General features: G+C 42.8%; 1 protein-coding gene across 6 annotated transcripts in view; it reads left to right on the top strand.

Moving 5' to 3' along the window:
• Positions 1-12,659, top strand: part of METTL4 (methyltransferase 4, N6-adenosine) — a 232,261-nt gene that overhangs the window by 135,484 nt on the left and 84,118 nt on the right. For 5 of the 6 annotated variants that reach the window (XM_073550879.1, XM_073550878.1, XM_073550881.1 and 2 more), the window contains 3 exons: positions 2,498-2,672; positions 4,732-4,838; positions 4,961-5,055. In XM_073550879.1, coding sequence (XP_073406980.1) covers positions 2,498-2,672; positions 4,732-4,838; positions 4,961-5,055 — 377 coding nt within the window. Of the gene's footprint in view, positions 1-2,497; positions 2,673-4,731; positions 4,839-4,960; positions 5,056-5,915; positions 7,572-12,659 lie in introns of those variants that run through there. The other variant, XM_073550880.1, reaches the window with a different exon arrangement.

Raw genomic sequence — 12,659 nt, 5'->3', positions numbered from 1 at the left:
CCTACAGGAGGCGGACACTCAGACGCAGTCTACTGTGTACGCTCCCGAAAATGATTCACAACAGAGTGCACATTCACTGTCATCACCATTACAGTCTATGGCCCCGTCGGCGCATGCATCCGGACCTTGTTTTGCGGGACACATGTATATCCCTACGGGAACACAATGTTTAAGCACCCTAACAGGCACCTGGGCTGTGTTAGCTGAGTGCATTGTGTTTGAGCTGAAGAAAGACTTTTAATGGTGGACAGTGTATGCTAGAGACTGTGAAGTTCCTGCACTGCCAAGTTGGTGACACTAGCCTTAGGCCTCTTTCACACTTCAGTTTTTTGCATCAGTTATAATCCGCCAAAAAGGCGGACAAGCGGATCCGTTCTAAACTGATGCGAACGGATGGCACAGGATCCGTTTTCAGATGGATCCTGAAAATGAAGAAATTTAAAGGAATCGCTGGCCGGGAAGGAGCGAGAGAGAGAGAGAGAGAGAGATTTTTTTTTTTTATTTTTGTCCGGCACCCAGAAAGAATTTCGGGTTAAATGAGTGTCTGGAGGATCCGCCAGAGGAAAAAACGTTACAAGCTCCGTTCTGAAATCTTTGAGGATGGTGACGGACAGCAACTTTTGGCGGATCCTCACAAAAAACGGATGCAACGGACAGCAATCCGTCACAATCCGCCATTAATGCAAGTCAATGGGAAAAAAACGGATCCTCAAAAAAAAAATTGAGGATCCGTTTTTTTTTTTCAAAACCTGGCGGATTGTGACTGATTGTAAAAAACGGAAGTGTGAAAGAGGCCTTACCCAGAGAAAGGACTGTTCTGTTATTAATTTGTGCTGAAGAATGGCTGTTTTCAGTTTGGAGCTGTAAAGTTTATAAAGGACAATAAGGTACTCTGTGCCGATGTGTAGCCAAGAGGCTTCCAGACCAGAAACCGTTAATAAATCAATCTCTGTCTATCTATTAATAAAAAAGGCAGACAGCACTCCAAAAAGTTGTGAAAAAAAGTAGACTTTTTTCGCCCATGTGGTGTGACAACGTTTTGGTTGTGACAAACCTTTCTCACCCGAAAAGTTATCACACTATATGTGCGAATAAAGTCCGAATTTTTCACAATTTTATTTGAGTGCTGACTGCCTTTTTTATTACTACTACAAACGTATATTTGTTTGGGAGGTTTTGCACCCATGATCAGTATCTATCTATCTATGTATCTATCTATTTGTCATATATATCCCGTATCTATCTATTTGTCATATCTATATGTCATATCTATCTTATATCTATGTCATATATCCTCTTTTTTAACCTATAAAATAAAAAAAATATGAAATCTCATCTTTGGATGTGAGTCCTGGGAAGCGCTGCCATTCCTGGGCTGCATGTGTCTTTCTTGATTTATGTTATATCTCTGTCATATCTGTGTTGTGTCTTTAGATATAGATATACAGAGAGAGACAGATATTGATGGCTATGTGTAGATAGATATATACGATATGTATAGAGCGATATAGATAAATATTGCAATATTTACAGTGTAATTACCCTTTTCTTCAGCTTTCCTTAAGAATAGAGCAGGTAGCAGCTACGCTCCCTCCCGGCTCCGCAGACCCCCTCGGTCTGTTATACGATACGTGAGACAGAAGGCCCCGGTGTAATGGTCTATATGGAAGTGGTTGTGCCCTGTGTAACACATGGACGCTGTAATACCGGTCTATACATTTGTGTACTTGGATGCGTCGATATTAGAGTGTAACCACGTTTGGATGTAATGGACACCGCATCTCTCCGCTTCACTGTCACATATTGACCATTTTGTACATTTGCCAGCACCGATGAGACCCGGCTGCGATCCATCCATCCATCCATCCATCCTTCCGTCCTTCCATCCATCTATGTGTAGTTTACGTTTCCTAAACAGTAATGAATTATAAATGTGATGTTAATGGTGGTTCTCACTTAGGTCAGGGACTGTTTTATGAGATGATTGACTTTAATGCAATCAGACGTTGTTCCCTTGGTTTTGTAAACAAGCCAAGTCGTTTTCTTCCTAACAGTTCTACCTTTTGTTTTTTTTTTCCTCCCCTCCACTCATCCATGAATACCTTAAGTCTATATTTGTAAGGCACTTGCTTTTTTAAACATCCATTCTTAAAACGTACCCTTTTAAAGGCGCTTTACTTCAATTATTTAAGGATTTGCAGTGGCCTCTGAGAGCACTTTACCATGGATTTGCACTATTTTTATGCTGCGGCGCTCACATCAGTCATTGCTGAAGAAGGAACCAGACGTAAACAATGGAGGGAGCTTAGGAATGAGTTCATCGTTTCTGCCACTAGGGGTCACTATTGTCTTACATTTGATTGTGGACTACTCCAATGTTCCCATGCTGCTAATGGACATGTATCTTCTTCCATCCCAGTGCATTCTTATTCTTTCCCAACACATTTTGGTTTCCTAAATATTTAGCATTGTCGTTTTTTTTGGTTTTTTGTTTTAGATATAATTATTTATCTCCTATGGAAATTAAGCAGCTTCCTATCCCTGCCTTGGCAGCTCCGGATTGCCTTGTGGTAACGTGGGTGACCAATAGGCAGAAACATTTGAGATTTGTGAGGGAAGAACTGTATCCTCATTGGTCCGTCAGAGCGCTGGCGGAATGGCACTGGGTAAAGGTAAGGCACATTTCTGCTTCAGTTGACCTTTCCCTCCAAACTGCAGCACTTTCATCCATTTACTTGATTGACAACTTTCCAAAAATGTCCCCAGGAAGGGGGCAGGGTTCATGTAAACCAGGGGTGGGGAACCTTTTTTCTGCCAAGGGCCATTTGGATACTTTTACCACCCTTTGGGGGCTACACAAGTCACCCGCCAACTCCACCCTCAAAGTAAGTCCTGATGCTGTCCCTCTTTTCATTGCACGCGCCTCAGCGTTCGGTAGTGAGCACTGCGGGCGCGTGCTTAGGGCAAGAAGAAATGGACCGGCTGGCGGCCATAAAAAAAAAAAAAAAGCTGCCGGCCCAAGCACTGCGGTCCCCAGGAATCAGCCTGTGGGCCGGATGAAAGGTCATCAATGGTCGGAAAGTGCCCACAGGCCTGAGATTCCCCACCCTAGTGAATGTTCCAGGGTGGGCCGGGGTCATTCTCCGGAAAGGCAGGAGATTAAGCAGACTTTAATGTCCTGGGAAAAGTTGGTAAATGTGCAGAGGTTTCTTTCACTCCCGCCTTTTTTAAAATGTTGTATTAAACCTTTTGTCTCTGTTGTTCTTCACTGATGCTCAGCAGATCTCTATTGTATGTATAATTATACTGGATTGTAGAAGCCATCTTCCATAATACTGTTACTAATGAGTTTTTCTTTGCTAGCAGGTCCTTGTTATTTGTACAGGTAAAGCACCTCACGGATACCAAAACCCTGCTTATATCACTCTATCTCTGTTTCCCAAAATCCTTAAATGGAATCTGTGACTAATTTTTTTTTTTTTAGTTCATCGTAGGCTAGTATGATGTTGGGGTAAAGACCCTGATTCCAGCAATGTATCACTTACTGGGCTCCTTGCTGCCATTCTGATAAAATCACTGTTTGACTGTTGCAGTCCTTTGAATACTGAGTAGTGATGAGCACATGTGCTGGTTACTCGCTTTTACAGGGGGTGCTCGGGTATGTACAGAGTATCGTAGGTGCTTGAGTGGCCTGTTCGAGTCCCCAATTCTAGATGTTTTGCAGCTGTTAAAACAGCCACAAAACATGCAGGGATTGCTCGTGTGTACGCTGTGCATAGGCTGAAAGCTGCCAGTCTCTGTGGCGGGGTTATACAGAGTTCATGAATATGGGGGACTATAATATGACAGCAGGTTTACTAGTCCTTTAGTGATAATCTACAGCTGATAAAACAGTGATATTTATCAAAACGACATCAAACAGCCCAGTAAGTGACACACTGGTGGAATCTGTGTCTCTGCCCCTACATTATGCAGATCTCAGATTAGGTGTCAAAAACCATGGTGACAAATTTCCCCTTAATATTACCAGTTCACGTTTATAGACTGCCTGGCAGGTCCCCTCAAGCTTCCCAGACCACCACTAATGCACGCTAGGGCCCTGCTCCTTCATTATAATAATGTCTTTGTGGCCCCAGATTAATGTCTGTGTTTGTGACTAAGCCACTTATTAGTACTGCTCACCATCTGTTAATTACCTAGTAGTAGTCTGATGGTGTGTTATTCACCGAGACGAGTGCAGCACTAGGTAGCGTAATCACCCCCTGCCCCTTGAGATGTGATTGATGTCCGCCCCGAACCTCGACTCGGCCATTCCTGGCCATGCACATTACACTGATGAACTTCGGGAGAGTACAACCGCCGTCACTGCACATCCTCGGGGTACTAGGGGCAGTTTTGGATTTGTGGGGGAACAGCTGGAATCCCTGTAAGTCCATAATTCTGTACTGATTAATGTCTTAATATGTCTTTTATAGAGGCTGTAGCTCTGTTATTGTGACTCAGGCTCGATATCCCATGTATAGACATAGATTTAACGTAAAACCGAATTAGCAGTGGATAATTGGAGGAATGTATCTTTGTCAGATTGCCCTGGTTATTTTCACATTACACACAAAGCTTCCATTTTTACTTTTTTTTTCTTTCTATTTCCAGGCTAAGCCTTAGTAATAAAGTATTTTCTGCATCATATTCTATTCTTGGTAAGATGTTGCATCATTTTTTTTTTCTTAGATAACACATTCCGGAGAATTTGTGTTTCCCATCGATTCAGTTCATAAAAAGCCATATGAAATCCTGATATTAGGAAGACTTCTGACCTCCGATATTTCTGCAGCACGGTAATTGCACAAGTCCAGTATATTCCTCATTGTATGAGCTGCCTGGATCGGAGATGCCATATATAAAAGAAATTATATATATAATGTATTAATATGTTTTCAACTCATTATTTTTTCCTTAGGGAGTCGGAGAGCCAAGTCTTGCCACCTGTTCCGCAGCACAAGATTATAGTCAGCGTTCCCTGCAGCCTTCACTCTCATAAACCGCCCCTTTCAGGTATGTGACGCCCATTACACGACTTACGTTGCAAATAAAAGATGTGTTTTTAAAAGATATGGGAAATAGAAATTTACATGAAGACACATAATTGCATTCAAATGGATTGGCCATTTTTCTTACTATTTTAGCCCCAACTGCAAGCATTTAAGTAAGACTTATTTTTTCTTTCAATTGGTTTTAATTTCAAACTTTTGCACCATTTAGTGTTTGCACAGGCTCGGTTTCCCTACACGTTTGCCTTTGTTGTGGTCTGTAACGCTTTATCTTTTTCTGAGCTCATCTCAGCTGATTTTTGACCACAGCCTCCCTGCCCGGCCATTCTACCGGGTGGCCTATCAGAATCTCAGTAACGGCCTGTAACCAAAAATAGATTGTACAAAACGGAGGCTATAAAAGGCAAATGGTGCAAAATATTTAATTAAACCCAACTGAAAAAATATTTACATGTATTTAAATAGCAAAAAATGAGGAATAAATTGCCTTCAAAGGTGAAAAACCCCTTGAACTCTTTAGTCATTGCATGAGTTCCTATGTGTGGAGGGGACTCGGGAACCGAGCTCTTCTTCTCATGGCAAATATTAGCTTTATTATATAGTCCAACATCTGTGTCCCAGCGGCTGAAGCTGAGCTCAGTTTGCGGCTGTTAACCATTTAAAATCCACTGTCAATCTCTGACTAATAAAATGAGCAAAACCTGCACATGAACCATTCAAACGCCACTGTCAAACTGTTGTCTTGCATTTTTCTTGTTTATTCGGTATAGGCAATGGGCAGATTCAATAAACGTAAGTTTTTCTATTGTTACCAACACAAATATAGTATTGCCTAAGTAGCTTTTTTTATTATTTTTCTTTCAGTTTTAAGTCACGTGCAGCAATATTACCCGTCTGAGTCCTTTAGTTTCCAGTAATGCTTTGGTCATCCTCTGGCCCCCGTGACTTCTCAACTTTGCCAGGAGAGTCAGATAGACGGCTTCAAACAGAGCGCCCGGCTGGCGGTGAGAGTAGATACAATGAGGGTGGTCTGCTGCAGCTCCGGCCCGGTACCTCATAAGAGGATCAGACAGGGTGAAAATAAAATAGACCGGTCATAAAGAGCGCAAGCGACGTAGTTTAGTTGATATTACAAGTCTTCATTTATTAGTTTCCACAACGATAACTATGGACGCTCAAGCCCTCTACACAAATATCCCCCATAATCGGGGTCTTGAAGCGGTGACTCAGTTCTTTTCCACTGATGATCAACTACCTACCCTTACAAATGGACTTTTTGAAAAAAGCCAAAATGTTTGTTCTCGAGAATGCTTTTTCTTTTGAAGGGGTCTTTTACCGCCAAGTGAGGGGCTGCGCGATGGGGATGAGATTTGTCCCCAGTTACGCTAATCTGTTCATGGGGGTGTTCGAATCCGTCTTTATCGCGCAGTCCCCACTGGCGATGGGTAGAATTGCTATGTACAGTCATTTCTTTGACTACCTTTTCATCATCTGGACTGGGTCTGAACGGGAAGCACTTGATTTTGCCCAATCCCTGAATTCTAATTCCTGGGGTCTCAAATTCACAGTTAATATATCCAATACAATGATTCCATTTTGGCATCTAATGGTGCACGTCGATTCGTCAGGTCGTTTTTCAACCTCCACCCACGTCAAGAAGGTGGATGTAAACAGCTATCTCAGCATTAGCAGTGGCCACCTCCCTAAGGGGATCTCAAACATCCCTTATGGGCAATATTGGAGGATTTAGAAAGGACTGTACGGAAGACACCGATTTTTTTTTTTTTTTTTTTTTTTTTTTTTTTAATAGGCCAAGATTTAAAAAAAACTTTTTAGGAGCAAAGGCTACCCAAAGAAGTTGGTTTGTGATGCCTTCACTACGGCTAGAGCATTCACACAAAATAAATGCATTGAGAAAATAAAGTATAAGGAGAATATGCCTGAAAAATCCTCTGATCTAGTGAACTGGAGTTTCATCACTACTTTTCATCAATCTCATGTCACCATACGTAACCTTGTTAAAAAATACTGGTTTATCCTGAAAGGGGACCCTTTAGTATCATCACACATACCCGCACAACCCAGAACGATTTTTCGGAAAAATCGAACTCTTAGAAATCTCGTTGCCCCTAGCAACACGACTCTCAAGTCCTTATCTTCATCTACAATCCGGATAAATTCCAATCCGGGTTCTTTTGCATGTAGCCCTCTGTGTCTGTACTGTTACATATTTAGACTGTTAACGGGCTCATGCAGCAACTGGAACACCCGATTCTTACACTACGGCTGGTCCGAACGATAAAAGCAATTGTTACCATCCACCTTTCGTGTCTCCCTTTTTTCCTTATAGATTGTAAGCTTGCGAGCAGGGCCCTCATTCCTCTTAGTATCTGTTTTGATCTATGTGATTATTGTTATGCTGTAATGTCTACTGTCTGTAGAAGTCCCCTCTATCATGTAAAGTGCTGCGGAATATGTTGGCGCTATAGAAATAAAATTATTATTATGTGGGACCTCTAAGTGTTTGTGCTGCGTCTCTATTGTGAATGGGGCTCAAGAATTTAAATATTGTACCACAGGCACCAGTTTTAAAATCAACTGTCATGTAAATTGCCAATCTTGCTACGTTATTTATTTGAGTGTTGTGGTTTGCAATACATCGGTCGGACGATACAGACGATGCATGCAAGACTCAACAAGCACAGTCAAAATATCCGAAATGGGTTCATGCTACACAGTCTTTCTAAACATTTTTCTCTAGTGCACCAAAAGAATTTGAATTCATTAAAACTTATTGTCATTGACCAGATGCCAGATGATCTGCCTGATTGATACAATAATCTAATAAGAAGGGAGAGTTTCTGGATTTTTAAACTTGGCACACTGGCCCCATGAGGGGTTAAACCTCACCATTGAGAAAGTCATGTATTATATGTACCATATTTTTCGCTTTATAAGACGCTCCGGATTATAAGATGCACCCCAAATTTTGAGGAGAAAAATAGGAAAAAAAAAGGTTTTTTTAATAAAATGGTGGTTCTTCTTATAATCCAGGCGTCTTATTGCTGCCCGCTCTGTCCCCGGGGTGCTGTCGCCCGCTCTGTCCCCGGGGTGCTGTCGCCCGCTCTGTCCCCGGGGTGCTGTCGCCCGCTCTGTCCCCGGGGTGCTGTCGCCCGCTCTGTCCCCGGGGTGCTGTCGCCCGCTCTGTCCCCGGGGTGCTGTCGCCCGCTCTGTCCCCGGGGTGCTGTCGCCCGCTCTGTCCCCGGGGTGCTGTCGCCCGCTCTGTCCCCGGGGTGCTGTCGCCCGCTCTTTACCTGGTGGTGCCGGGTGCTGCCGCTGCTGCGCTGGGTCCCCCGGTGCTTGCCGCCGGGCTCTGACGTTCCTTCCATGCCTGTGCGGTGGATTGCTTCCTGGAAAATGGCTGCCGCGCAAGCGCAGATGGAGATTTCGGCATTGAAATCTCGGGAGATGAGATTTCAGCGCTGAAATCTCATCTCCCGAGATTTCAATGCCGAGATCTCCATCTGCGCTTGTGCGGCGGCCATTTTCCAGAAAGGGATCCACCGCACAGGCATGGAAAGAACGTCAGAGCCCCCGACGCAGCAAGGGACAGAGCCCGGCGGCGGCAGCACTCGGGGGACCCAGCGCGGCGGCGGCAATTAACGGACACCCGCAGTGGCAGCACCAAAAAAGATATGTTTGCATTGTAAGACGCACCCCTATTTTCCCCCCAAATTTGGGGGAAAAAAGTGCGTCTTACAAAGCGAAAAATACGGTACGTTGTGATAATTTTTATGTACATTGTTTTTATTTGTTTTTTATTCGCTTTTAGGTTGGTTTTAGTCTGTGTTTTATATTGCATTTGTTTTTTTTAATATTTTTTAGTGTAGTCATAATTTGCATTTTTAATCATGTGAGCCTTCTGATTAATTTCCTCTTAATTTTCTTTTGCTGCTCCACTTTTATATACCTTCCCAATTCCACCCTATTTATAACTACCACCTAAAGAAGACGGAGCCATTCCGTTGAAACGCATTGTGGAATCTAATAAATGAAGACTTGTAATACCAACTGAACTACGTCGCTTGCGCTCCTTATGACCGGTCTATTTTATTTTCATTCTCAACTTTTCTGGCTCACACCGTATGGTGCGGTGCTACTTTTCCAATGCAAGTCTGAGACCCAAAATGCGGCTCCATAGACGTAGTTTGAGAAAGCAACTTCGAGTCCACACACAAGCCCCTGTGTGAGTTATTTAGGGCTGCTTCAGACGTCTGTGCAAATCAGTCTGAGCCCAGACCACAAGACACCAACTGGCCTTGGCTCTCCCGACCTGAATGTCAGTTATTCTCAAGTCTTTGAAGCTGTGATGCGACCAGTCTGTGTATGGTGGTCTCGAAAGTCTGAAGCAGCCCTTAGTGTGTTTTCAGGTCAAGTGGCCAATGGAGGAAAGGAACGGCGCTGGAAACCGATCGGTAAGTAGTTTAATACGCTTAAGTAGGGGGTCTTAGGGAAACATGGTTACCAAGACTTAGTTGTACGTACCTAAAACTTTGTGCTGTCCTTCTTTACCTTTACACAAACCTGACCCTTTAATTGACTAGCAGTAAAATATGCGTCTCATATATTATCATTATTATTCTACATGTGTATCAAGAGCTATTTACATTTCGGAAATACAGGTTATGAATAAGTTATAGATTCTGGAGGCCTGTAACCTTGAAGCATTGGAATTTTGCATAATACGGGCAGTGAAAGTTGTGCTGTGTTTGGTAGAAAGGCTTGTATGGCACCGTCAGCCAGTCACATGCTGTATACCATATACAACACTGGGTAAAATTATGATTTATATCCAAGTCACACCACTACACGCTGCTCAAGCAAAGGTCTAAATCCCAGAGAGAGAAGTAAGGGAATGCAGTAGAGATTACGGTGTGCTTAGATGTGGTGGATCTGTTGTGTATCTGTGATGTGAACCGCAAATCTGCATCAGACTGCAATGCGAGTAACCTCGGTCTACAGTACATGTAGCACAGAAATCGGCATGAAAGCCAAGGGCTTGATGCAGATATTCAGATTGTGTCCTGCATGTTTTTGTGCTTAATAGCCGTGGATTGCAATACAGATGTGCATCACAACATATAACGTGGGGATATTGCTGCATAGTTTTCAGTGAAGGAAACATTTAGGCCATGTTCACTTGTGGGGTAAATGCAGCATCTTTTCTGCTGCTTTTTATCTGCATGTCTTCTACAGGTGTTTGCATCAAACTGCAATATCAATCTTCTCTAATTATTGACGTTTTTTTGTTTAATGGGAACCTGTCACTCCCCCAGGGTGTTTTTCAGTAAAAGAGCCACCTTCAGCAGCACTAAGGCTGCATTCTGTGGAGGTGGCTCTTATGTTTATCCGTAGGAACGCTGAAATAGAGTTTTATAAATTGCCCGCCATACCTCTATTGTGTCCTGGAGGTATGTTTTCTCCCCCTGTGTCAACCGCCTCGCAGCCATCCATCATCTCCCTCTTGTGTCTGTGCTCCGTCTCCTCTGCTCCTCGTTTCATGCCCGGCGCCTGCACTCTGCAAAGATTTCTCAGGCATGCGCCGTGCGACGTGCCCGGGAACTTACATCAGGTCATGATGTAATGATCTCGCACCTGCGTGGCGCGGAGGCCACAGATCCCGCTCCCCGCAGTGTTATGATATAGTCACACTACAGGGCTGAGAATATGGCGCCTGCGCAGTGAGGATCTCTGCGCCTATGCCCATCTCCCGCCGCCTCTTTCTGACATATACTCTGATGCGTCATGATCTTCCATTGGTGTAAGGCTGATATGGGGATGTACTGTCATTGGTGAATGTGTTTTATAAATGTATCTAATGCACCGTGATGGTACAGTGGATTAAAGACCAGTATATCTGTTTGAGGGTGAAATGTCACCACTTTTTATGCAGTCTGGCAAGTAAGAAGTAACGTTATAACCAAGATGGCGTATAATTTCTGGATTCATGTTTTGGGGCTGACCTTAGGAAAGCTCTGGACTTACCCAGGAGGTGGCGTGCTGCAAGACAGGATAGCCTTCCTTTACATATATGCCCCATTCTGTATATCTTCTCTCTTTTTTTTCTTTTTAATTCGAAGCTACATGTCAATATCGCCTCTTGGCTGCATGTATTTGGTGTATAATCCTTGCTGATTAACATGGCGCTTTTTCTTGGCACTTTTTGTTTCTGAACTGTAGGGGCTTACATAGAACAACGTAGCCCAAGGCTGCGTGACTGCAGCACGCACATTGCTAGGAACATGGGGGCGATTTCTAATTAAATAAGTTTCTCATGCAGTATTCATCTTGAGGATATAATTCTAGTCATACAAAAGACAATAGCTGCATATATAAATTTGTGCGCTCATAGACGGCTGAGCAAGAGAAAGGCTCATGACTTGCGATGTGCATGTCATCAGTAACATTCTTCTAAAGATACCGTAATACTGAATGCAGTCAGCTCGTAATCCTTCTGAGTGTCTACAGTTCCCCGGCTGAGATCTCCCTCTCTTTATATGTAATGGCACTACATGTGCTAATTTGTGTTTCTCAACCCCTAATCATCCTCCCCGTCTAGTGCTGGTAATGTTATCAATGTCTGCGCTCATGTGAATTAGTGTAATTGACCGAGTATGTAATTATCCCATTTGCGTTCAGACAAGGATACCCTTAGCAATCGAGGGGTACTTGAGCTATAAATTACCGTGCAGAAGAAAATGACATCTTTGCTGCATTAAACACTAAGGGGTCATGTATAATGTTGTCAGATTTGCGGAGTGGTGCAGGCGAGGTTACAGGAAGGGTCTGACGTTGTGCACCAGATAGAATACCATTTCCTTTGCCAGATATGTCCGTTCCAATCTCAAGAGAAAACTTAAAGGCGAGTATATTCTTTCAGTCTAGTATGTTTTAAGCTACATCAAATAATATTATGTTATTCTGTAAAGCTTAATTTGTATGAATGCATCATATTTTACACTTCGGTGTACATTGTAAGTTGTTTTTTTTTTTTTATTATTTTTTGTTGTTTATTACAACCCTGATAAACCTTGTAAGAATAGGAATCTTGCGAACCAAAGTATAAGACATAGGAGGCTTTGAATGATTTTCATTTAATTCCACTAGTGAATACATTTTGTTAGCATCACAGGTAACTAAAGTTTTAATATATAAAGTCGTCTGAGCTAAGCAGCGGCGCCCTGTAGATATTGTTTTCGTGACTTGCTGTTCTATCTTTCTGCTAATAAGTTGTATGTCTGCATGCTGCATCTCTCGAGGTGTGCTGCTGCTGGGTTGGGGTGAAAAATATCATAGAAACGCTGGTGATTTACAGATCACATGAACGGAGTATTAATATTGTCATTGCATTAAATCAGCAAGTAGTATTCCATGCCCAAGGCTTAGCGATAATTAAACTCTTAGAACAATATACATACTCTTCAAATAAGGACCCGCACAGTGGCGTTTAAAAATGAGGGCTCATCAGATCATTGTGCATTTCTAGACCATAGAAGCGTTTAAGGATGAAGAAATGTATAAGAGCTGTGATAAAAGCCTGTGTCAACA

This window comes from Dendrobates tinctorius, unplaced genomic scaffold, assembly GCF_039654945.1.
Source record: "Dendrobates tinctorius isolate UK_male_01 unplaced genomic scaffold, ASM3965494v1 ptg000171l, whole genome shotgun sequence".
NCBI classification, from domain to species: domain Eukaryota; kingdom Metazoa; phylum Chordata; class Amphibia; order Anura; family Dendrobatidae; genus Dendrobates; species Dendrobates tinctorius.
The sequence above is the reverse complement of the archived record's forward strand: the minus strand, read 5'-3'. Positions and strand labels throughout refer to the sequence as shown.